General features: G+C 32.7%; 1 protein-coding gene across 1 annotated transcript; it reads right to left on the reverse strand.

The window, feature by feature from the left end:
• Positions 1-27,177, reverse strand: LOC124363069 (NADH-ubiquinone oxidoreductase 49 kDa subunit-like). The gene is made up of 11 exons (XM_046818153.1): positions 27,029-27,177; positions 22,302-22,407; positions 18,791-18,913; positions 16,759-16,960; positions 14,004-14,191; positions 11,767-11,930; positions 9,234-9,353; positions 6,084-6,213; positions 3,252-3,348; positions 1,961-2,101; positions 1-219 (listed from the first exon to the last, which is right to left on the reverse strand). Exons 1-11 carry the CDS (start codon positions 27,112-27,114, stop codon positions 182-184), a joined length of 1,395 nt encoding a protein of 464 aa, XP_046674109.1. The 5' UTR covers positions 27,115-27,177; the 3' UTR covers positions 1-181.
• Positions 27,178-27,895: the final 718 nt, after the last annotated feature.

Below are 27,895 nucleotides of genomic sequence, written 5' to 3' on the forward strand. Positions count from 1 at the left end.
TATAGTTTTGGAGTATACTGTTTAATTAAATAACCTGATACACATTTTATGTAGAATAGGTAAAATTAGTATTTACAAAGAAAAATCCAAGGTGGCTTTAAATATTTACAAAAGGAATATACAATAAACATTACTTACTAAACAGATAACTTTATTTCATGAGTGGAGTCATATATGACATCTAACGGTCAATCTCACCAAATACAACATCCAATGTACCTGAAACATACAAAATACATTGCACAATAGTTATTCAGTCTTGCTAATACAGTACAGTTGCACTTATCTAACCTCTGAAATTTGCATATCCAATATTCCAGTTTATACAACACGATAGATATTTGCTGTATTGAAGGCCGGTTTTTTCACTATGAAATGTACCCGACTGTCTGCGGGACAGTTTTGTCCAGAAACTCTCCTTGTTCACAGGATCTTGCTCTTACACAATTTCTCTTTTTCCAGACTTAAAAGTAACATGAAGGATCTCTCATGGAAGAGTGTAGAATCTTGGAGCATTGGAAAAAAGGTTTATTGTACTATCACTAGTATAAACGACTACAACATTTTCCAATATAGTTTTTATTTTGTGCCTGATGATGGAATCTTTGATTCAGAAAGGCCTTGCACAAAATAAAAACTATATTGGAAAATGTTGTAGTCGTTTATATTTATGGAAGAGGTTTAGAAAAAACTTTTAAAGGGTTGAAAGGCACAAAAATGGGTAGTTTCATTACTGCTTTCAAGGTGACGAAAGTAAAATTAATTCAAAGGTAAAGCAATTCTCAATTGCTTTGAGTTTTCCCATCATGTTTTTGTAATGGCTGAAAGAGTTATATCAGATGTAACAAAAAAAGTGTTGATTAATTAAAAATATATTTCAATTTATTGCTTACAAATTGATAGAAAAGTGTTATGAAGGGTTGATTGCAGTATGAAAATTTATTACTTTAAGGATAAAGAACCTGAAACGGCCTTTCTTCAGTCAAATTTCACATGATTACTAAAAACTAGTTTTTTTGTAATATGTATAACTATTATAAACAAAAATGTGAGTTATGAGGCTTAACATAAAATAAAAACCAATAAAAGGAGTTCTTCCTAAATTATAAAACTCATCACTAAGATTGTAAGCAAACATTTCTTTCCATTAAAGTATATCATAAACTAAAAGTACAAGGCAAAAAAAACAATGTGAAACATATTTTTTTACTACCAGTATTTACACATTATTTTATTTTTTGTTTCAGATCTAAGCAGATATTTATTTGCCAAATTGGTAGTTTTATACAACAGTGAAATTATGATTTTCAAACGCTACTTACATCACAGTGTTATTGACAAATAACAAATAGTTTTAATGCAATAATAAATATAACAATGGTTCAAAATATGAAATTTCCAACCATATAAGTATGGTTAAGATCATGGTAATACATTGACAATGCGTATTATAAAAATTGCGAAAACAAACACATTTTCCCTGGTGTTAAAGGCATTGTGTGCTAAAGTGAAACATGCATGACTAATCAAGCATAAGGAAAATCTGACTTAACTTTCAGAAGAAAGATAAAGAAAAGTTGTTATTATTTAATTACACCAAAATATAAAAAGCTGCAGATTGTATCCAATAACCAGTAATGATGGTATAAAAAGAGCCACAATAAGTTAGTATAGATTTCAAAAGCTCTGGAAACAACAGATTCTTCGAGGCTACCTACCTATAATTTGGAACTGCGCTTTATTTTACACAGCAGATTTTAAAACAACTAAACTTGATTGAGTGAAATTAAAATGACTTCATTTATGTTTACTCATATAACTCCTGACACCAAAGATTTCAAACACTTGGCGTAACAGATTTAGCTGCCAAAAAATTTGTATGGGAAAACTATTTATTTAAGGAAGAACAGGATTTATTATAACTATATTATTATATTATAACTATTTATTTAAGGCTTACCGATGATGGCTACGATATCTGCCAGCATGTGACCCTTTCCCACCTTCTCCAAGGCCGCGAGGTGAGCGAATCCTGGGGCCTTGATTTTGCACCGGTACGGCCTGGAGCTGCCATCAGACACCAGATACACTCCGAACTCTCCTGTAAACAAGAGGGGCCAAACCTTTCAGTACATTGTACAATAAACCCTCATTAATTTAGTCTGTGTTAATTTAGGACTCACTCAGTCTGAACAGCAGGTTTGGAAAATTACATTATGATAACTTAGGAGTAAGATGTTGGAAACTATGCAGTTTTGTGATGTGACATGTTGTCTAGTAACAACAACCACCGCGAGGGAACGGGGGCATGCAGTTGAGTTCCTTGCTACACTCAAACCCTACCCCGGTACTGAGCAACTTGTTTAAGCGTGTGCCATTGCGCTTTGACCATTAGCAATTGGTTTGTATACATGCTCTGCAAGATTTCTTTTTCAAATCAACGCTGTTCGATATTGTGTGATTCAGAAATCTGTTGTAGTGTGTACCCTATTGTTAACTTGTTTAGTTTATTTGAAGAAAGCAAAATATTCTCATATCAATCAATAGAAAAACTTCACAGAGACATGGAAATTTGCTAATGGTACATGCTGCAGTGTAGCTAAATGAAGCTACGATCTTGCATGATGTTGGAATAAAATTTGTAAAATAATATTTAATTATATTACTGATGACTAGCAAGACATATATTTAGATAAGATACCAACCAACACCACAGACCCAGCAGGGATCACTTCTGGCAGGTTTATACCTTCCAATTGAACCCACCACTGGGCACAGCAAAAACCGATGTGTCACTTCAATTTGGGCAACCTTATGGGTATCCAGGAGCGGCACATCACTAACCGCAAATGTTGAGATTCTAGGGTTCATGGCCAATTCGATAGGTCTAGTTTACTGTGGGAGATGACTGTTGGAGTTGGTGGGGTTTGTTCCCTCAGAGGTTCTTGCTAACCTCAACAAGGGTGTGCCACCCCCTGCCTACTTTGACTGGAGAGGCTGGTTCAGAGCTGGCCTCCCCTTCTTTCGGGGAGACATGACTTTGAGATGTAGTGCCCTAATCTTCCTCATGGATCTCAATAGGAGGCAGTCCCTACTCTCTAACCTTACCCCTCAAATTAAAAAACCTCAAATTAAAAGCAATAAAACAGACTAGAAACTGCGACCTTGAACATAATAACAATTTTGAGGTCTCAGATTTCAAGGAAAAAGGTTTAATAGCATTTCACTTTATTGAATGTGTACTAACTTACCCTTGGGTGCCTCAACAGCTGTGTAGGTGGCACCAGGAGGCACTGGGTAGCCTTGTGTGAACAGTTTGAAGTGATGAATCAGAGCTTCCATTGATGTCTGCAAGCCACACGCACTCACATTAATTATACATTTTTTCAATTCAGTTCTCCTGTAACATAACTGGCTATCTGTTCAAAAAAAGAAAATGTTTTAGGTTCTCGCTTGCTCTAGTCTATGACCAATTGAAGTCTTTAATTATTTATAAATAAAATAATACGTCGTAGCATGGCAATATAATTGAGCCAAGTGAAAGAAAAGATGTTTTGCTGAAGAAAAAGCTATTATTTTATTATCTAAATCTACTATAGATATAACAAATGTTTGCTATAGTTATATCTACTAATAATAAAAAGCATTTTCTTTAAATAATATAGAAAACAGCTTATTTTAATTCCTGTACTCTCTCTTTTTTTATTTTACGTTGTTTCATTTTAACCTTCTCCCAGTTGAATTACTGTGATGTGCTTCTGACGCTACTGGACTGATTTCTTAAAAACTTTTGCTACCAGGGAGAACAATTTTGATTTTGTTATTTTAACAACCCTTTTTGAACAAAACCGTTAAATATTAAACATAGTTTTAAATATCAATTAATTCTCTATAGTATTAATATTTTTTTTAAACCTACCAAGTAAACTAAATACAAACGAAGACTCCTTTTAAAAGAAATGTTTGTTTGTATTGTTATATTCAAATAACAGTACACACTGTACAATGAACTGTAAAAACAAAGTAACAGTATGTCAAAAAACAGTATTTACAGAAACTTATAAATATTTCCAATAGTTTTATGAGATAGCAACAAAAGTTGGAGGGAATAATTGTGATGTAAAACGACTAAACACTGTCATTAAAGAGATTGATAAAACTTTAAATATAATTCTACTAGATAGCATCACTTTGGATTGCTATGAAAACATTCAATAAACAAGGACAACAGTACTGTTTAAAGATATTTCCATTAGCAGTTCTTAAAGTAGCCATCTGCATACAAACTATACATATATATATATATATATATATATATATATATATATATATATATATATATATATATATTTATAAAATTTGAATAACTGATGCGTTTAGATGAGGCAAAATGATTGTACAGAGTATAAATATTGTAGTTTAGATGATTACTGCCATATTTGTATGCATATTTATAGGTTATTACATCATTATAGGTTATTACATCATTTTAATATATTAACCATTTCGATAACAATGTCCGATAGACCGTAACAATGAGTTTCAGTTGAAGAACACTAACGTCTGACTGGTTAGACGGCCAAGATTCAGGTGGAAAACACCTATGTCCCATTGATCAGCTGTTCACAAAAATATATTAAAACATTGATTTACCATCCTATTTTGAAGTTTGTTCCGAATGTTTTGAAGTAAATAAGGCCGTCTGTACACAATTATCAAGTTGGTAGTGTAGATTAAAATTGTCCCAGCAGTTTATTTTTAATTGACAAAATCATTTAACGGAATTGATCTGTTTGCAACAGAGTAAGTACAACCAAAGGCAACAAAAGGTGAGAAAATAAAGGATATGTTTTCAAAACCTACAAGAAAAGTATCAAAACATAGTCCTAAACAATGTATTAAAATGTGATATGAACAAATGTATATATTTTAAAATATTTTCTGCAACATTTAAAAATGAGTAGTTACTGGTTTTTTCTACTTGCCTTAAGAAAATTTCTAAAAATAACTATTGGTAGTGAAAAAAATCACCATACAATAGTGAAGAGTATTATATAAAACAATTTTATGTACAATTTTTATACAAATTTGTTTACTACCGCTTTGTTAGACAAATGTTAAATATTGTGCAGAGAAAGTTTCTTTTCGACATAGCTATGTTAAAAAGTAAATAATAATGTTTGTTAATTAACATATATTTAGGTATATTCAATAGTATAAACAATTTAGTTACAAAAAAAAATAAAACTAATTCAATTTGCCTAAAACCTATGACATTACATAGTGAAACATAATGGATTGTAAAAATGTAAAAGTAGGTCTTAGCGGTCTCCAGTAGTACAGCTGTCGTGGATATTGGCAGTGATGGGTGGGGTGTTCGCGTCCAAAGGATTACATTATATTATTGTAAATAAAGTAACATTGCTACCGGCAAGTGATGTTCATGGTCGGATATTTCCCATGAGACTACACACACGCTTAATGTCTATGACACGCCAATGAGAGATTTTGTTTTTAAACCGGCAGGGATCACTTCTGGCTGGTTTAAACCTTGCAGTTGAACCTACCACTGGGCACAGCAAAAACCGATGTGTCACTTAAATCTAGGCAACCTTATGGATGTCTAGGAGCGGCACATCACTAACCGCAAATCAAGATTCTGGGATGCAAGGGTAATTCAATAGGTCTAGTCTACTGAGGGAGATGACTTTTGGAGTTGGTGGGGTTCATTCCCTAAGTACTAGAGGTTCTTGCTAGTCTTCAACAAGGGTGTGCCACCCCCTGCCTGCTTTGGGGGCTGGTTCAGAGCTGACCTCCCCTTCTTCCGGGGAGACATGACTTTGAGATGTAGTGCCTTAATTCTTCCTCATGGATCTCGATAGGAGGCGGCCCCTACCCCTTAACCTTACCCATCCTGGATATCCTGTCACTCCAGAAGCAGCGATAAGGCCCTTATAGGACTAAGTGCAATTTAGAAGCTTTTTGTCCTAGGAGAACAAAAAAAGGGATTTTTAAGAGTTAATAAGATTTGTCTGTTTTTTAAAAAGTGTACATTTTTGAAGCCTTAAAACCTAGTAACTGACCTTCATCTCAGCTCTTGATGGGTTGCACACCTTCATGTCATCCGTCCTGACTTCTCCTGGTGGCATTTTGTTGATACATTGTTCAATGATCCTCAGCGACTGTCTCATCTCCTCAACTCTGCACAGGTACCTGTTCAAAAATATATTATTATTATAACATAAGAATCGCTATATAATAGGGTATTACTTGTAATAACTGCAGTGGTTGATAGGAGACTGTCACAGATAACCATTGTCATGCCATTTGACAAATGTACACAACGCTGGCACCATTTGAATCACTAGTGTCTATTGTCTATGCTGTTTACACACATTATGAACAATACATATTAATTTATATAACTATTAATATTACTAATTTATATTAATGAAAGTTACAGTTTCTTTTCGGACTGTATAAAGAGCCTGTTTTTAAGTCTGTGCCCTCTTGTTTGTTTTATTTGGATTTTAACATGTTTAAAAAACGCTTTTCAGGTATGGTTTGTCTATACAGTGCTCGATACTCGATTCCTAGAATTAAAGGTGGTGTAACACCTCCGAGAGTGTATGGATTTCCTCCTAGAAAAAAAGGGGTCCTGCAGCTATCCCTGGCAAATTGTTTAACCCTTATAACCCGGGCGGACAATATATTGACCACCGAATACTACGCGAAGCGTACGGGCGGACAATATATTGTCCGCCGAGTTACTTGCCAAACGTACGGGCGGACAATTTAGTGTCCGCCAATTTCATGTTTTGAAATAAAGTATATTGGCTCAAGAAATATATATTTAATTAGGTTTATAGTTTTTTGTAGTTTATTGGTGATTTAGTAATCAATATAAATCATCTATTTAAAAGTCTTTGACTTTTTTAGCATTAAAAAATAACATTTCAGCTGGTGGAGCAGGTGATAGTGGTGTACAGGGTAGCCCTAGGGCAGGACGTTTTTCTTCTTTGATAAAATTACCCCGTAACAAAGTGAAAACTTGTTGGGTTTGTTCTGATAAGGGCACCAAATGTAACAGGAGTAATAGAAATAGATCTAGAACTGTCTGTTCTCTTTGCCAAAAGGGCTGCCATCCAATGTGTTTGCCCAAACACATTTGCAATTAGGCCTACCAGATTAAAAAAAATTGTAAATATATAAAATAGTGTTTATAAAAATGTGTAAATAGATTTTGTGACTTAATAATAGTGAAAAAAACTTTATTGGTTCAATGATTGCAACTCCTTTTGATGCTATTGGTGAGTGATTTGTATTTGTTTTTATTTTTCCAAAAATTGGCACATAACAATTTTATTTTATTTTATTGTTAAATTATTATTTGTTCCCCTAAGGGTATGAAATTTTGATATATTATAGCTAATTAAATGCAGAACTGAAATATTTGGCTCTCCATGGTAAAGTTTTTATTATTTCTTGTAGTTTTAAGGCTTAAAAGTTATTTTTTAACATTTTTAAAAGTTTATAAACTTAAAAAACATATAATACTAATTATTAAATTGCTTTGATAAACTTTAAAATTCTTTATTTAGTTAGAAATTTTAATTCTGCAAATTTTGGTACCAGAAACATTACAATAGCCTGAGTAGAAATCAGAAAAATAATTTGTTATAAAAAAACGTACAAAATCAAAGCAGTGAGCATGCAGCAGTTTTATGAGATTTTCATAAAATTGGCGTGGCAGTTTTAAGAGAACATAGTTTTTTCTCCCGGGTCAAAAGGGTTAAATATGAGGCCAAAAACAGTTGTTATGCATTAGCTGCAAAAGGAAGTTTACCACGCATTCCAAAAAATACTAACTTTTTTTAGAGTGAAGTACCATGCCATCAAGTACAATTCCGTTCTGGCACATTCGTTAACTTGAGCACTGTATATAAATAAACAAATATATGTATACATGTGTGTATGTATCAATCCTTCAGGTGGGTTTTTATTAAAAAAAAACTGCTTTGTAAATTATAATGGATTGAACCCAACTAACATTCTGGAACATCATTACTTTATTTACTCATAAGAGTAAGGCCAAAGGAACTACAGAATATTCAGAATAATAAAAACAGTTTTTCGGTATTTATTTACAATACCGTGACCATGAAAAAATGGACTTTTTTTTCATGGGTTGGGCATTTATAGCCAAGTATTATTATCACAGGTGCATATAAACTGGGGGGAAAGTATATTATTGTATTATATTGATGCCTTTCGGGCATTATTGCGTTAAAAATGGAAAATAACCGACAAAATTTTGTCGAACAACACTTGGAGGGTTAAGGATCAGGGGCATCACGTGATCTGGGATTCGACTTTTGCAAGCTCGAGTTAATTTTTTTTTTCTAAAAGAGCAAGCAGTGCGCAGCACTGCGCAGCGGGCAGGCATCGTTGACAGAATTAACGTACTTGTCAGCATCATTTCAGTAAAATTGCCAGAGATACTGTCAAAAAACAGAGTTTTCAAAAAATCGTAACTCCTTTGATTTTCGTTGCCGACGAATTTTTTCTTCACTATTGTTTTCAGGAAAAATTGTAGTTTTCAGGGGGAAAAAATGAACATACCTTTCCATGGTCACGTTATTGTAAATTGATACCAGTTTTTCTTGTATGCAATATGTGAAAATCATCAAAACAAGTAATTAAAAAAATAAAAATAAAATCATTATTTTAACGTGGAAGTCACACAAAGAAACTGTTACCAGCATAGTAAACAAATGCTGTGTGTGTTTCACACCAGATTTCTATTAAAAATGGTTTACCCAGAAAAGATATTCTTTGATTGTTGAAGGTTAATAAGGTCCGATTAAGCCAATGATTCTTATGTGGAAACTGTACATCATCATAATAGGTTTGGAACAGCTTAGAAAAACTGAACAGGAAGAACAGTTTTTCACAAAGGACCGGACAGGAAAAAAGTCCACATTTAATTTCCCCTTTGCACTCTCTCTATTCTAATACAAAAGCATACAGCTTTATTTATTTCCTAATATTAATATTACAAAATACAAATATTGGATTCAAACTGCAATCACTAAAAAAACCATTGTTAATAGAAATATTGTTTTGGAACATCATTAGTATTTTCAAGTGAAAAAAGTGGTTCTGGAATATGAATATTATTCAGTAGCAAATACACACAATCTTAAAATATTTATAGTTTGTATAATGTATACCTGTCGTAGCAATCTCCCTTGGAACCAACGGGCACATCGAACTCCACCAAATCGTAGGCATCGTATGGTTGGGACTTACGTAAATCCCACTTGATGCCGGAACCTCGCAACATTACTCCACTTGCAACAGAAATGGTTTATAAGCTATGAGGTTTACCGCATTAAAATGAAGTCAATAAACTTCTGGAAAACCATGAGCTGAAAATTAACTCTGATAACACTTAACTGATTGTCCAATTCTTTGTTTCAAGTTTGTTATTGACGATGGATGATTTGAAAAGACAATTTAGGATTTCAGACATTTGTCATGGTTATGTAATATTTACCATGTATAATAATGATGGCAAGTGTTAAAAATCCTATTAATTGTCCGATCTATCTAACTTTTAACAGAGTAAAACAATACACAGACGAAATAGTAATGCAATAATAAAAATAACAGTTGGTAAATAAAAATATAAAATAACCATACTGACATAATTAAGTTGAGTTAATCTCAATAACACTTTGGATATAAACCAATAGTACATAATAATGATGGGTTATGTGTGTATGGAGGTACATCCTATGAAAACTTGGATAAAACTTTTAATTAGTCAAAAAGCGCTTTAAGAGCTATTTTAAATTTATATAATGACCAGTTTATAGTATATATATAAATGTATTTTATATGTAAACATTAACTTAAGTACATTTTTAACACACAGTAATATTCACTGTTATAACGCAAGAAATAAAAATAAAATAATTTTGCACAATCACAAGTTAGTATAAGAAAAAAACCACATACATTTACAACAGTATAGTTTTAATATTTTATTCCAACAAAAATTAGAGGCATAAAAATTCATAATGATTTCAGGTTATTGTTAAAGGACTTCTTGCTTAAAAACCCTTTTTATACTTTTGGAAGAATTTTAGACATTTCAATTAAATGGTACTAAAAATTTGAAAAATGTCGGCCCAAAGTATTTAATCTTAGATTTATAGATTGAAATCTTGGATTTATTACTTACCTAGATAATCTATGACGTATGTATTAAATTGTTGAATTTAATCTGTTGAAATTTGGACAATATTTACTGTACCTCAATGTACAAATACAAATGCAGATTATTTAACTGAATAGCCAAGTGCACCAAAATTATCAGGCTCATTTTATATACACTTGCACAAATTCAATACAATATTTTAAGAACTAAACCTCAAATATTCTACATTTCATTTTAATTTTATAGATAATACATTCTATGAATATATCTTCTTTATTCGATATAAAAGTATACTGTATATTTCACTACTTATATTATGTATTGTAAAAGTGAAATTTTTGAAAATACAAATTTCAAGCAACCACTAATTATGATAAAAAGTTATTGAGATATAAAGCCACGTGTATTTTTGTAACGGAAATATTCATACATACAAAAGTACAACATAAATACATTTTAGCTATCACCTGTTTACTTCTTTGTTTGAAGTTTGTTATGGACTGATAGAAGGTTTGAAAGGATAATAGGGTTTCATACATTTGCCATCATTATTACTGAGCAGCTTACATCCATGTATGGACACATATTGATACATGAACATAGACACAGAAAATATAAATTTATTTTTCTATTACATTATAAATTTCATTATTTAATTGTAAATTTACAACTAAACAATTTCCAATTTGGTTGCCAATAGTTTTGGTAATTTTATGAAATATTATGAAATATATTACGTCTTTAATAGAATAATTAGATGGTAATAGATTATTTAAATTATTAATAAGAATTTTCAAATACTTTACTTAAGTTTGGATTGAAAAAGCTCAGCTTACACTAAAATCATCAAGCTCTCAGAAATTATATACAGAAATATCACAGACTTTAATAAATACACAGACCTGGCGGAGCAAATACTTTTTGGGATTCAATATTTATTGAAATAAAATTAGGCTATTGCCATTTATACAAATACTAAATTTAAACATCATATTATGTGTCTGTAGGTAGTTGTATATGTATTTGTTAATTGCGTTTATTTGTATGTATCTGTATGACGTAGCCTATTGTACAAATATGTATTTAATGGCCAAATATATGACTTATAGACTCATATTAAAACACTAATAAATGTATTAATTAGAAACTGTGTCCTAGTTGGGGAAAAGATAAAAATTTAAATTAAAAATATAAAGTTACAAATTTAAAATCCTTCATAAAATCTGGACAATACTATTGTTATGGCCTCTGCCTCAGATGTAGGTGTAGTGGTGAACAAAATTATGAGAGACATGGAATTACAACTAATGATATACAATTTCTGAGCTGTACTTTAGCCTTGACAACCAAATTCTGATTTATCCCAGGATTTATTCAAAAATTTATTTGCCTAAATCTGAGGTATCTGGTTCATCCCATTCAGTTAATATTGGTTAAAAACTGAAAATACCATTTTCTTTTATGGAAAAATCTGATGGCTTGCAATTACCGAAAACTTTGTAAAATGAATAAAGATCCATCATATTCTAATAGCAGCTGACCTGAAGCCTAGGTTGAGGGCATCCTCGGCACTGACCACACCGATGTCCTGTGTCCGCTGGATCCACAGCCTGTTGGATGTTAGCAGATCCTCTGTCTCGTCCAGCCGTTCTCCAAACTTAGAGGAAAAGTGATAAATGTCCTCCAGCAATCCCAGAGGGAGGTCCTGCATCAACAGTTTAAAAATTAAAACGTGTTAAGAATTTGTTAGCCCTCTTTTTGCGTAACTATAAGATATAAATAATAAAATTATTCTAAATTTTTAAACATTAAATTTCGACTAAAATCTTGATTTTTTTTAACTCAGTGCCAAAGTCTTAAAAAGTACATTGCAAATTTTTTACGTCAGTCCATTTGTAAACAAACAGCTCAGTGATTATTTGTTAACTTATAATAAAATTCAAACATGAAATCAGTATAAAAACTACAATGAAATCAGTCATACATTCACCAATGACCTAGTCAGATGTTTTGAGAGTTTCATTTGTTGTGAGTTTATTTACTTTCAGGTGTTTTTACCATCCGGAATATTTATTAAATTGTGCTTCATTTTAATAATAAAATACACCAAAAATAATAATAATATTCTAATAATAATATAGATTGCTCATGTTTATTCTTGAATGAAAACACAACAAGAAGTGTTGTTAATGATGAGAATCTCGGTGAAAGTGAATTTATGTAACACTGTGTTGCCAACTAATGTGAAGATGACGGTAGTTTTAGTCCATTGTTTGATATAATGTAAACATATCTCAAGTGTTTCCATGTGTTCTTGTGTAATTTTAAGTATTTTTTGGTAATAAAGTATTTGACATATTGTTAAACAACAAACAAAAACATGTTGTGCATGGTTTAAGATCTGACTAAACTTAAGTTCCAACTATGGGTTTTGTTCTAAGAAAGTTAGTGTCAATTTAAGAAACCAGTATAGAGATTCTGATATTTAAACTAAATTTGTTTCAATCAAAAAACTAAATATTAAAAAAAAGTGTACATTTAATCTGTATTTTGTTGTAGGATCACATTTAGGATGTCTATTTAGTGGATCTGATTCTCTAGTTTATTGGTTACTTAACTAAAAGTGTTTTTATTCCTACTTTAACAAGTAAAAAATCATAGCAATTTCAATATAACTATACAATGGTGCAAGAAAAGTGTGGTTCTTATAAACAGACTTAGAATTGAAATAGCTTGCACTTTTGAGTGTTTCAAGTAAAAAATTGGATGGTCCTCAAAGGGTTAAAATTAAAAATAATTTTTGAAGATAAAGAATATACAAATGTTTATGAGACATACATTCAATTTAAACCTCACTGATGTAAAGAACCTCTCCGAAATACTTTTTAATCTGAAGAATTTTAATGGTTAATATGTTTTTAATCCATCTTCTGCCAGGTAATTCCTTAAATCCATGTTCCAAGCGGCATGAGTAGAGACACATGACTGATCAATAAAAAACTATTCTATCCTTGTAAAAACATTGTCTCGACGTGGTGACAAACCTGCATTTAACACTGAAGAGTTTTATAAACCTGGCATCAATGAAAACTGCACTTTCAACAAGAAATTTTTGAGAATAATATTTGAAATTTCAGGTGAAGCATATCAAAGAGCACAGGTTGCTTAAGGGGAACGTAAAATATTACAATCTATATACTTATATTTGCAATAAGACATAGATAGATAAGACAAGAAATAGTAACTTTGTGAGGAAGTATTTCTATTGATTGATGAAGCAATTTATGATTACGGAAAGTTCTTTTTTATTTGTAAATTTTTATCCTTCAGTGTTTAGTTTGGCTGGGAATAAGAGATTCAAAAAGTGGACAACGCCAGTGTCATGCCAATGTAACGTGCCGGCCTACGCAGTATGTCCATGCTAATACCAATCAACAATTAGTAAATACTGTGACCAACTGACTAACAATCAGCAACATTGGCGATTGCTATGTCTCGCCTCATTGGCTGACGCAATACAGTGTTTGCACCTGCCACACACTGGTGTGTGTGTTTTTGGTGTTGTTGAAATGAACTACATTAATTTTACTGTAATAGAGATTGTTTACTACTTTTCAACACCTTGTTCATGCCGTACATATTTACATGTGAATCAAATCATATGTTGCAATGGAAATTGCTTGTTTCTATCAAGTCTCACAATAAGTATATCATAACAAAATTTTAAGAATCTGGTTTTTATACATAATCTTCCTATAGCTACCCAAAATAACTATACCAGGCTGACTCCTCCAGGTCGAACGTAAGCAGCGTGCATCCGCGCTCCTGATACTCGTTCATAGAACTCCATAATCTTCTCTCGTTCCTCGAATAGCCAGAAGAAAGGTGTCATAGCTCCAATGTCAAGAGCATGAGTGCCAACGGCCATAATGTGGTTCAATATCCTAGTTAGTTCCGCAAACAGAGCTAGAAAAGATTTCATTTACTTTTAATTAGTAACAGTACAGTGTATCTGAAAAAATAAAAATATATAGTGCAGGAATTATGAACTAGTAACAATTATTAGTTATACTTACAAGATAGAAAATGCCAACTGATTAATCCTAATTAGGGAGATTCAAACTTCAGAAAGTGAATTTCAATTAAATTAAATTTTACAGGTTACATTGTCAGTTTCACCTATTCTGCATGCTATCACATGAAGACAAATAAGTGGGTGATCTATCTCCAGCTTTTTTTACTTTGTGATTTTCCATTTTGAAAAGAATATTGATGATTATAATAATATAATCTATAATATAATGATGAAAAAAACCATTTAAATATTTCAATATTTACGTGATAAGTAAGCCTATGTGATCAATGTCTTCTCGGGTTATTGATAAGACCAAGTCTCATCACGGGGCATGGTCACCTGAGGAAGCATCTTCACAGATTCGGCATCCTTCAGGAGGATCCGCTCTGTAGAAGGTGTAATGAGCAGGAGGAAATTGCTGAGCACCTGCTCTTTGATTGCCCCTCAATAGCAAGGGAGCGATATGCCATCTTTGGTAGTTTGGACAGGGGTGGTGAATTTTCCCAGGAGGACCTGACAGGTTGTTTTCGGCGGTTTGTGGAACTGCTGAAGTTGTAGACTGGTGGGCCTCATGGTGTGTTTCCGGGGTGCGCAAAAAGCTTGTGAGGCTTAAGTGCGTGGCAGTAGGCCGCCCCAAGGGGGAAAAAAAGCCTATGTGACCACATATTTGTTTCTCAAGATCTAATACCCTCCCTCCACCCTCGATCTAGAGGTTTTTACTCAATTTTGTATAATACTTTTCTTTGTTGATGGTTAACTCTTTCAAAGCTACAATAATTTGTTAGCTTAAACAATAAGGCAAAAGTTTCACATAGATTACCATTGAGTCAAAGAATTTAAAAAAATTCTTTAATTTTATTTAATTACATGTATAGACTAGAACAATTGTCATGAACATATGCCACAAAAACAAAATGCAATATTTTAATAACTGGAATTGGTCCTCTTTACGGGTTAAAATCTAAAAATATAAATACAACATATGAACAACAAATCAAAATGATGTCAATGTTCTGTTAATGTAAAAAAACATGGCCAGCTAGGAAACCTCAAAAACTTAAAACAATAAAAGAAACGTTAAAAATCAGAATAAAAATATGCCTAAGGTGATTTAACAAACTTCTATTACAGTCAAAAGAACAACAAGAGTTTGTAGTCATGTTTTTGCAGTTTACACTCACTCACCAGCTGGCATTTGTACACTCTCTGGTGCTTGAGTCAAGAGCGCCATTTTGACTGTGATAAGCTGCAGAGTGAATCATAATACTTATAATACTGACAAAATTTTGACATATACTACGATTTTGAGATCAAGACAAACATACAAGACTGAAGGTGTCCGCTACTTCTCACAACTATTGTCATCTTGTTTGTCACCAAATTGGTTTCATGCAAATGGGTTGTTGCTTAATAAGGACAAAACTAAACAAAGTTATTTAATCTTAGACACAATTTGGATTCATTGGATGATGGTTTCTCAGACATATTAAAGTTCTTGGGTATTAATATAGACACAAATTTGACATGGGGAGCACACATTGATTAATTAAATAAAAGTCTGTCACGAGTTATTTATCTCTTGAGTAGACTGAATGATATAATACCAGTAAATTGGATTAGAGCTGCATATTTTGCCTTCTTCCAATCTGTTTTTAGATATGGACTAGTACTGTACGGTAACTGCTCTAGGATTGAAGAAATATTATTTACTGCAAAAGAAGGCTATTAGGTCTTAAAAAATGTGAGCCTAGAGAGAGCATTGTAAACCACACTTCAAGGACTTGCGATTCCAAACTGTTATAAATGTATATATATATATATATATATATATATAAGATTTATTTATCTATATACGTAAAAATACAAATTTACTTAAATTTTAAAATGAATTTCATAGCCATAAAACGCGTAGTAAAAATTATGCTGAAATTGGACAATCTAGGTTAAGTAAAACCCTTAATACCCATGTTGTGGCATCTTGAAGGTTTACAATTTTGTTGAAAGACAAATTAGCTCATATCCCTTTGACAGATTTTAAAAATAATTTCTATTCCTGGTTGTTGGAGAATCCATTTTATAGCTTAGATGAATTTTGAAAAATTAAAAATATGGAGTTTTAATGATTACTGTGTTTTTGTATTCTGTTTTTGTGTATGCTTAACCATAGATTTGATGTCTAAAGAAGAGTACAGATTTCAGTTTTAAAAACATAGTGTTCATTTTTGTAACATATAACAATGAGAAATGCACAAAGTCCTTTCATTCATACAAATCATTTATCTACTTCAAACAAAGAAAATAAATTGGAGAAAATCAACATTTTTCATAAAAATAAATTTAAAACTGAAATTAACAATATTAATACAATTATACTTTAGCAATAATAAATCTGAATATAGGTGTTAAATCTTATTTTGACCTCTATAAAAAAGTAACTTTAAAAGCAACGTAAACTTACTGCGGATATATTTTGCACGGAGGGGAATATCGATGTTCAGGAGTTTCTCAACGGCTAGAGAGTAACACTGCTCATTACACATCATGGAGACGTAGTCCAGACGGTCAAAGTACGGGAGCGCTTGTGTGTACGTCTTGTACTCTATCAGTTTCTCTGTTCCACGATGCAACAGTCCGATGTGTGGGTCAGCCCTCAGAACATTCTACCAAAAGTTACATACATTATAAAAATACAGCATGGCATGTTAAAGTTTTTATGCTCCTGGACTACAACTGATCTGCAGTAAATAAAACTCTTTAACGCTCTACAAACTATTTACTAATCAAAATTCAAACAGTTTCATTTATTTATTTATTTCAACGGTACAACACCAATTTTACAAATTTACTAGTAGATCTGAATGAAACCAACAATAGATAATAAGTATACAATAAAACAAAACAAAAAACAAAATCAAGATATTTTAACAGATAGGAATTAATTGTAAAACAGAGACTACATAGCTCATGACCCACGCATCACTTCCAGTCTCTCAGGAAAACAATAGCATCCATCCGGAAAGAAGAATTCCCGAAGAAATTGACGGAGGAAGAAGCCGCTTCGCCAGTCCTCAGGAGTCTGGATATGCAGTGGTTTTGAGTATAATTAGTTGGCTGGAAACGCCTACTGAAAACAGACTTTGAGCGAGCCCCCCTCGGCACAGTGAAAGTCAATGTTCCCAGCAAGTCAGGACAGTCTATATCGCCGTTGACCAGCCCTCGCAGAAAATTGAGGTCTTGATAAGCCCGCCACAAAAAGAGTGTTTATATGTTTCAGTGGCATTATTAGATTCTATTGTTATCCCTTTGACAAGTAATCCCGAAATAAATTCGGGGGTGCTCTACGTGCCGCACGCGGTAATTCCTATAACCGTGTGGGAAGCGCTATAATGGTGCTAAACAGTTTTCACAATAATGTTTCGTGATGACTAATCTCTAACCCGAATACTAATGCCATCTAACGGAATCAATAAGAAACACTTTCAAGTAGTTTCCCTCGTTCCCACTAGATCGCAGTTGCTCTTTTATTTATTTCTTTCAGACCCAATTGACGGTATTCAATCAGTTGTTCAAAGTAATCAGCTGATTCTATTTCTGTTTGTGTAGTGAATACAGGTTGTGACCTTGCACTGTTATGTTACCAGTTACCTTGATTGTAAACATTTTGTTGCGTTTACCATAAGTAAATAAACGTGGTTGTTTTTGTAATTACTGATTACGTAAAATAAAGCAAGAAATACTTACAGAAGAATTTTTGCTATGATAGTCCCCTGAAACTCACTGCTCAGCAATTTTTCCACCATCATCCCTGCTACAGGTAAGGACAAGCGGCAAGCCGAGGAGAGCATGCCACGTGTGCAGATAGACCAGCGCCGGGAATTTTTTCGCGCATTTCATACTATCAAAGATTTCTGAAGAGACTTGTGTGCTGTTACTAACTTGTACCTAACCTGCACCTTAGTATGTTTATGAGAAAATACTGAATATTTTATCTTATTCTCATATTTTGTAAATATAATAGCTTTAGTGCATAATTAGATTAATTTCTGTATAAATAAAAAACAGAACTTCAAAAACGTTTTCATTAAGTGTTTTTCATAAAACATCTACTACAGTAAACCCAAATTACCTAAATAAAAAACAATATCTAAAATTTTAAAATACTCACTTTTTACCGCACTCTTATTGAAAAAAAAGACCCCACCAGTCAAAGGGTTAAGGACCCCACTGGGCCTTCTTAAAATTGTATCATTGTCCAACCATATGTGCGATAACTCTTGACTCATAGGTGCTGCTAGAGACTTCTTGGTACAAGGAAGAACCATTGATTATTGATATTGATTTTGGGATGAAAGTCAATGGGCACTCCATCTCTCTCTGTCTGTCTGTGCACCAACTCTTTAATGATGTACTTAGATACGCCACTTTAAAGTTTAATCTCTATTACAATGTACCCGGGATAAGAGTATAGGGATAGTGACTAGATGTTTTACCTCTCCATCCAGCTCTAGAACTAGTCGCAACACTCCATGGGCTGCCGGGTGCTGTGGTCCAAAGTTGAGAGCCAAGTTCTTCACCGTCTTCTCTGGATAGGGAAATTTGTTGGCCCAACTTTTCTGTAAAATCAAACTATAAATTTACACCAGTTATATTGATTTCATCTTAATTACACTTTCTCTCTCTCTAAAAATTGTGAACCCAATAATTAATACTAAATTTAAACAATATTTAAAGTTTCCACTTTGACAGTTCCTCCTGTTTCAACGCTCATCAGGTATAAGAAATAGTTGAATAAACAGAAATTAGGTCTATATGCTGTTTATTTTTTTATTTATGTATGTTTTGGTTTTGTTGAACATAGAACTTTTACTAAAACTGCATCCACACACCCTACAAAATACACGCCCAACAGATTTAATCATAAAAATAACAATTATTACTCAATTTACTTAATAGTAGAATAATTCATGATTCATAATACGATGGTTGTCCAGAAAGTAACAGATATTTTGACATAGCACGGCAATGGGCGGAGATAGTGCCACATCTTGGCATCAAGTATGTTCCTACACTCAGTATGCAACCAACCTGTGCCTGTGGTTACGTAGTGCTTACAACCGGTACAGTTATAAATAACAACTGTTCAGGTTATGATTTGTTGTTGTCACGTTTACAGATAACTGAGAATTTCCAGATTTTATGAATTGTAATATGTACAGTTGGAGGAATTTAGCTGTGCTTGTGGAGCCCAAATACTATCCTTTCAACAAATAAACGCTATCTGTGTGGCGGGTTGCGTTTAAGTGCTAGCCGCTAAGATGAAAACGCAATAATCTCTTTAACAACTTTAAACTTACGATTTCGATTTGCCTATTTGACAAATACGTTATTTTCAAAGACACATTAAACAACACTAAAAAACAACCACGTACAACATCTGAAAAACAAGGATAAGTCCTATTATTGCTATTATTTGGTATTCTCTTATTATTTAAAAACAAGGATAAGTCCTATTATTGCTATTATTTGGTATTCTCTTATTATTTAATTTACAATCACTTCAATCATATTTAGTTAATTAAAATGCTAGAATAAATATAATTTTCTAATAACAAATGTTAATTACAATGATTGTTTTTCATTTTCAATCCCACTCAAATTGTCCTCCTATCACTGTCACTGCTGTCTGTATCCGAACCAATTGATACAATAAGGGATCCTATAATATTGTCAATGTGGGGTTCTGCGGCTGCATAGTCCTTTTCGATTTTCTCTACATGCTTGCACTTTACTGACCACTCTTCTGCACCCATACTTGATATCTTGTCTTCGCATAGAGCTTCAGCTTGAGACATAGTAAAAGATGTATTTCTCATAGCCACATAACTTTTGACTTCAGCCCAAACAAATTAACTCAATGGGATTGAGGTCTGGGTGTTAAGACGGAAGTCGTAAGATGACATGACTCTCTAGTTGAACAGTTTCGTCCAAGGCATACCAGTCATGCCTTGGTTTATATTGCTGCACAAGTTTGTAGAGTTCAGGTAAAAACATATCGTCGCAGAATGGCATTCCGTTTTTTGAAAGCCACACCTTCATATCTTGGTTCCTACTTTTAGAAGTAGGAGCTTTTTCAATTATTTCAATATACTGTATGTGATAAGGCGCATTATTGACTACCAGTACTGAATTTGGTAATACTTTTTGCTTTATCTACTTCGTAAATATGTCCCCATTCACGTTGCCGTGGTAGTCTCCACTGTTGTTGCTTGCTTTCCAACAGGTAAAAGCATTGGGCACAAACCCTTTCTCTCCACCCGCATGGATAATTATTAGTCTCTCGCCCTTGCAAATCGGCATGTGTAACCCTTCATTTGAGCCATCAGACCAAATTTGGTTGGATTCGTGATAATATATAAGATTCATCTAAATAAATTATTGGGCGTTCTTGCTCCCTGTGATTTTTCAACGCTCTCAAGTATGTTATCCTTTTCTCTTGGATTTCTGGCTTTTCAATTAATAATTTCCTATTGTTTGCTGTCCTCCAAGTAAATTCCAGGTCCTTTAATACCCACCTCAAACTTTTCTCACAACCCTGGAAATTTATCTTGTCCCTTAGCGCCTCCCTCAATAGTTTTGCAGTCAATATTCAATGTTCTTCAACATGGAAATTGTACACTAGTATTCTCACTACACATTTATCGAAGTCATCTAAATGAGTAAATGTTCTACATCATTAACGGTTTTTGTTTGGTGTAGTAAAACATGGCTTACACAGGTTACTAATCTTCAACTTTTTAAGCTCACTTTTATTTATTTTATTTGAGTCACAACTCACTCTGACACTCCAGTTGCTGCAGCAGTTTTTCGGCAAGCCTTTGACAACAGAATTTTAACAGTTTGATATTCTGCCTCTTCCTTCATAAATGCATAAGCATTACTCACAATTTCACGAGCCTGAATATGAATAGTTCTAACTTTGACTTTAACTCAACAGACATTATCGGTAAAAGTGAAGCATAAGCTACCACCACACTCAGCAATGTCACAAAACAGACTGATTTTAGAGAGTGTGATGAGTTATTTGGGCCAATAAAATTCCTGAAAGAAGGGTGTTACTCATAAGTCACGGGAAATGTTTTCTGGACGCAGCACATAACGGTACCCCGCCACCCCTCCCCCCTATCACCACACACTCTAGGTCACATGTGTAGCTAAAGTCCTCAGACTGTACTCCTACATAGAGTATAAGATTTGTTTTAGGTTCACTGTTTTAGACAATATTTCAAATAATACCAATATATGTATTCAAAAAAGTGATACTCCTTACTATCAAAACAAATCTAATCAGATTTTTATTGCTGGAACATTCTACAACGCATGGTAAAAGTCAAATTTTTACTTGGTAAAATTTGTCATACATCCCACAATAGATCTCATTCAAACAGGCAATTTGCAAATTTACATACATCCATTCATTTCTCCAATGATTCCCAATTTCGGGGACAGATTCAGTCTGTCTTTTTTATTGGTGGTCTCCAATCATATGCTAAAAACTCGTCTACATTATAAAATGTTTATGAAACTAAAAAGCGTTTCAAACGAGTTTTTAACACCTTGGGCATTGGAGTGATTTTATTGAATTTGGTCATTTGTTGACTAATGATTGAATTAAAAAAAAATTATTCTGTAGACAACATTATTAGATAAAAAAAACTAAACAAGATTTTTCTTATAAATTCAACTTTTTTGTGATGTTTTTAGTAAAATCTTATATTTTATATAAGTCATTATAAGTGAACTCAAATTTAAAGTAATAAATGGTCAGTAAGGCTAAAACTAATTAATTTTGACAAATTTTATGACCACTGTTAAAGAAGCCCAAATGAGACAGAGCTCTACGCCTTGGTGAGCCTCAGTGAATGGGTAAAAAATTATCCTAAAGAGAGGAGGTAAACACCAAGACCAAAAGTTTCACTTCCCTCTTTTTCATAATTTACTTACTACTTTCCATTTTTTCAATTCTTCATCATTTGTGAGGAAGATCCCTTCCTGCTCCTTCATGAACTCCACATCTGGGTACCATTTCTCAGAAGCACAACGATGAGGACTGAAAAAAAGTGCAACATTACCGATTGATTTAGCTCTGTTTTTAATTTGATCACAAAAGCGGTAAATATATTTTTATTAGACATATGCAGTTTTGCAAAATATACTGTTGGTAAACTTAAACACTATTTTCAGGACCACTGGATGAATCAAGTAAATTAGAAATGGATCACCTATGTATTTTGAGTGTCACCTTCTGGTGACATACAAAGAGTGTTCAGTACATAGTAATATTAAAATTCTTAATATCACAAAAATATTCAATATCAGACTCAGAAAATCCTTCTACTTATAAATAAAATATCAGTACTACTGCCAGCAACAAGTAATACTTATTCACTCTATGATACTGATTCGGCCTTGTATGACCATTAAAAAGATGTGTTTAAAAATCAATAATAATTTTGAGCCATTCAATTCAATAGCTGTTCACAAAAACAAATCATATCATAAAATTAAAAATTCCTTACATAAAGGACTTTTACTCAGACCTTGTTACTTTGTGTTGTTATCTTTTTCTAACAAAACCAAATGCATATTTTAACATAAAAAAGTATTATTTCAACCCACACTGGGTGAGATTTATGATTTACAGAATGAATGCCCAGTGTAGTCTCCTATACATATATATACAGGGTGTCCCATGAAGAAACGGAGAAACTGTCAGGACTTGTTCTTACGGTGAAAATAACGAAAAAGTTCATATACACATAGGTCCAGAAACGCTTAGTTAGCGAGCTATACAGGGTGAAAGATTTCACCCAGATTTCAGTGCCACCGTTAAAAGGGAACCCTATTAAATTATTTTGGGCGTTACCCAGGACGTAAAATTTAATGTATATTATGCGAATTGAACTGAAAAATTGAATAAAATTGGTACCAGATCTCTAGCTGCAGTAATTTTTAAGATATCTGAAGAAATACGCAAAATTCGGTGTCCAAAAACAAGTTTCATTTAGGTTTCAAGTAGATTAACTTTGTTAAATGTGTAACAAACACGTAAAATTCTTTAACAAAACTTGTAAAGAATTAATTTCTTAAGATAATGATGAAAAATAAGCCAATAAAAATTATACGTAAACGTTAAGAAAATCAATTTTTAATTAAATAAATAACGTACGAAGAATAGACAAAATCAGTTACACTTTTTTTCTTGCTGAACGTACATTTTTTTATAAACTTTTATTTTCACTTACTATTGCAAAAAAAATAAATGCTAACAAAATAACTAACCTTAGTTTAGTAACTGTTCGAAATTCCCTCCTTCACAATGCACACAGCACTCTGCTCGACGTAAAATATTTGTGGTGACTCTGCGAATTATGTCTGGATTGTTTCTTATACTGTCAAATGCGTTGCTAATTCTAATGAGTAATTCTTCCTTGGTATCAACTTTACGTTTACACACCATAGCTTTGATATGTCCCCATAAGAAGTAGTCAAGAGGCGATAAGTCAGGCGATCGTGGTGGCCAGTTGATTGGTCCACCACGCCCAATCCAGTTCAAGAAATTAGCATTCAAATGATTTCTAGCTACTAAAGAAAAATGAGGAGTTGGACCATCGTGTTGGAAAATAATTTTTAATCTTTTTTGTAAAGGGATATCTTCCAAAAGAGCCTGTAAATCATTTTTCAGAAATTGTTCGTACATATTTCCTGTAAGGTTTCCTTCAAAAACGAATGGTCCTAGAATTTTGTCATCAATAACGGCACACCAAACATTAATGTGAAATCTGTGTTGGAAAAAGGTTTCTACGGTACCATGTGGATTTTCTTCGCTCCATAAATGACTATTTCTACAATTGAAGGACCCGTTTCTCGTGAAAGTTGCTTCATCAGTAAATAAAATTGATTTCACCCTATCAGCATTGTCTAGAAGCCAATGAGAAAAGTTTAACCGTAAAGGGTAATCTGTCGGCAGCAAATGTTGTACCGGTAATTCTAAGCAATATATGGGTCAACCTCGATTTTTCTCATATTACAATATAATGTTCCAATAGTCAATTAGAAAAGGAAATGACTAGAATTTCTTGCCGGAAAGCAGTTATAGGGAGCAGGCAACTCATATTATAATATAATGTTCCAATAGTCAATTAGAAAAGGGAATGACTAGAATTTCTTGCTGGAAAGCAGTTATAGGGAGCAGGCAACCGCGAGAATTACCTATTAGTGATCAGGGGCATTGACGTGATCTGGGCTTCAAATTTGGAACTACTCGAGTTAATTTTTTTTTCTAAAAGAGCAAGCAGCGCGAAGCGCTGCGCAGCGGGCAAGCATCGTGCGTGATCTTCGTATATACTGAATTGATTCAGGCCAAAGGAATGACACAGATTCCTTTACCAGATTTTTACGGAGATTTTGTATTGGGCGGATTATATTGGTTTACTTTACTTTCCAGCATGTAATTATGTGTTTAAAATTGTTTTACATACATTACCAACATTATATTGTAATATGTAATAACAATTTATCAGAAATTATTAATAAAAAAAAGAATCACGCACGATGCCTGCCCGCTGCGCAGCGCTTTGCGCTGCTTGCTCTTTTAGAAAAAAATTAACTCGAGTAGTTCCAAATTTGAAGCCCAGATCACGTCAGTGCGCCTGATCACTTATAGGTAACTCCAAGCAATATATGACCGTCTGGCGGTTGCCTGCTCCCTATAACTGCTTTCCGGCAAGAAATTCTAGTCATTTCCTTTTCTAATTGACTATTGGAACATTATATTGTAATATGAGAAAAATCGAGGTTGACCCATATATTGCTTAGAATTACCGTTGTACCTTTTGCAGGTGAAAAGGATGAAGTCTCTCTTTACGCAAGATGCGCCACACTTTGTTTCTCGATAAACCAGTGCGATATGCAATTCGCCTCGTACTAGTACCCGGGCTACGATGAATATGTTGAATCACTTGAAGTTCATCGTTAACGCGATGATGTGCCTGCCGTTCAACCGAAAACAAAATTGTTGGAAATGATCCATTCGTTCTTAAAAACTGAAACACTGAAGAAAAGGTTTTCGCATTCGGAATCCGCCTTGCAGGAAATCTTTCCTGATATTCACTTCTAGCAGCTTCCACATTTCCATTAGCATATCCGTAACAGAACATTATGTCGGCATATTCTTCATTAGAAAATTGAAACGGCACTTATCAGTATGACACTTCAATATAAAATATTCAAAAAGAGTTCGTAATTGTGATTGTTGAACAGCTGTTAGTACTGCCAACCTATGAAAATAATATTTTTGTTATAAAAGTTGTAGAATAACGTAAATTAATTCGCAATTATTGTTAAGTTTAAGATTTTATGACACTAAAGTTTTTTTACTAGTATGTAATTTATTAGAAAAAATAGAAGAATGTTTCTATAAATAAAATCTATACATAATTATTTTCAATATTTTCAATAATTAACATGTTTTCTCCAAATATTAGGATGTACATTCAGTACTTTTTGTGATTCAATGTTTATTGAAATTAAATAAGGCTATTGCCATTTATACAATTTAATGTATATGTATATATAGGGTCTACTGATCTTTGAATGTGTATTGTAGTAATTATAGACTGTAATGACTAAATCTAGTAATTTTCTATTCTCTTCTCTTCCTTGGATTTTTGCCATGTTTAAAAGTGAAGGGTAATGTGACTCAGCGTACTTAGTTAAATGATGAAAACTGATGGTAAAACCTTATTATTAGAAATCAGATCATATTTTCTGAAAGAAATTAGATCTTTGGTGATAACCAGAAAGACACGGCCTCGTTCTGACATTGGTATTGTATTACATGTGACAAACCAAAAAATAGTTTGTTTATAGGCAAAAATAATCAAAATTAGGTAGTTAGACTTTAATATGCGACCTACACTTGTATTTTGATTGTTTTTGAAGTTGAGGGGAGAAACACTAGCAGACCATCTTTGAGTTCTTTGTACAAAACGTTTTTTGTATTTTATAAAAGTGGAAAGGAGAAAAACTTGTGCTCACTGCTATCCAGGCAAGTGGTGAGTATTGTAATGTATCACTTAACATGTAGATATAGGATAAAGTTGGATTTATTTTTATTACTTTATTATAATGTTGCTTATTTAAGTCTCCCCTAGGTGTACACTGAAAAATGTTGAAATAAAAGGTTGAGAAATATAATTATACATGAAAATATGTTAAATTCCATATAGCCTACCATTCGATAGCTCAATTTTCTCCCATACAGTGGTGCCTAAATCACATTGATACTAGACAGTTTATTTATTTTTATAATTTACTATGCAAGGATGTTTATTCAGCAGAAATAAATCAGTAAACACTACAGAAACGTTGTTGACAGTCAGAAAAGTCGATTTCAAGAAGGTACAACTGGAACAAAAATTCTCATTCCCTGGCGGATTCAGCTGAGCCTAATTAATAACTATAATAGTACAACAAAATTCCCTTGTTATAATTCAATTGAAAACACCAGAAGAGTAATTAAATACTAAAATAGACAAATCATATTATACATCTAACCATAGCTTTAATCTCGGGTACAGGGATTTTGTTATACATCATTACGATTTACATATGTTATTTTGAAGAATAAATTTTCAGAAATACTGGTGTACTTAGAGGCACTCACTTACTTGAAAAGCTGCAAAATTCCTTTATTTTGAACTAATAACCTTGCACTTCCCAGAATTTTGGGACGAAGGTTAAAAACAGCAGCCATTTTCGTTTGATAGGTCAGTCGTCGGCTGATATTGTTCAATCATAAGTTACGAAAACAAAGAGAAAAAGTTCAAACAAAGAGGAAAGTTTTGTACATTCGTAATTACATAATTTGGTTTTGTTAAGTGTTAATTGTCTGCGTAACATTCTGAAATAAAGAATAAGAAATCTAGACTGGATAGCCATAACAAAATTCTGTTTAAAAATCTGATTTTCACGCTAACGCACTTTGTGTTACACCTCATAGCCCTCTAGAAACGGATATTCTTAGTGTAAAAAAGAACAATAGTTTGATGTGTAGTGTATCAGTGTAAATTATTTGAGAAATCTACATTTTTAAAGGTTTTTTAAATATATTTTATAGGAAATCATAAACTTCTTTTGTTATAAACGAATATTTTCACTGTTTTCGTTCTTTGAACTCACGAATCAGTTTCGGCGGACTAAAGCTATTCGACTATATAGCTATAATGATTGAGTCTGTATGTCATGTTTTAATTAGTTAAACTAAATTTTATTACAAAACAAACTGAACATGAAGTAGATAGTAGGGAACAATGAAGTTCGTATATATATATATATATATATATATATATATATATATATATATATATATATATATATTATTTGTAGTAAATTACTTTACAATTAAAACAGTGTTTTTAAAACATTGGCACTATATTTCGGTGAAAACCGTCTTCAGGTGCAAAAATTGTATAAAATATAAAAATATAAAAGAAAACAGTACAAACGAAAGTAAATAAACAGTGAATAAGTAATAA

The sequence above is a fragment of the Homalodisca vitripennis genome, chromosome 5, assembly GCF_021130785.1.
Source record: "Homalodisca vitripennis isolate AUS2020 chromosome 5, UT_GWSS_2.1, whole genome shotgun sequence".
Lineage (NCBI taxonomy): Eukaryota > Metazoa > Arthropoda > Insecta > Hemiptera > Cicadellidae > Homalodisca > Homalodisca vitripennis.

Coding starts and splice junctions, on each gene's coding strand:
- LOC124363069 (XM_046818153.1), bottom strand. CDS start 27,114: ATGGCTGCTGTTTTTAACCTTCGTCCCAAAATTCTGGGAAGTGCAAGG. Junction 22,408..27,028: donor GGAATTTTGCAGCTTTTCAA/GTAAGTGAGTGC, acceptor ACTTTTTTTCAG/TCCTCATCGTTGTGCTTCTG. Junction 6,214..9,233: donor AAGGGAGATTGCTACGACAG/GTATACATTATA, acceptor ATTTTTGAACAG/GTACCTGTGCAGAGTTGAGG.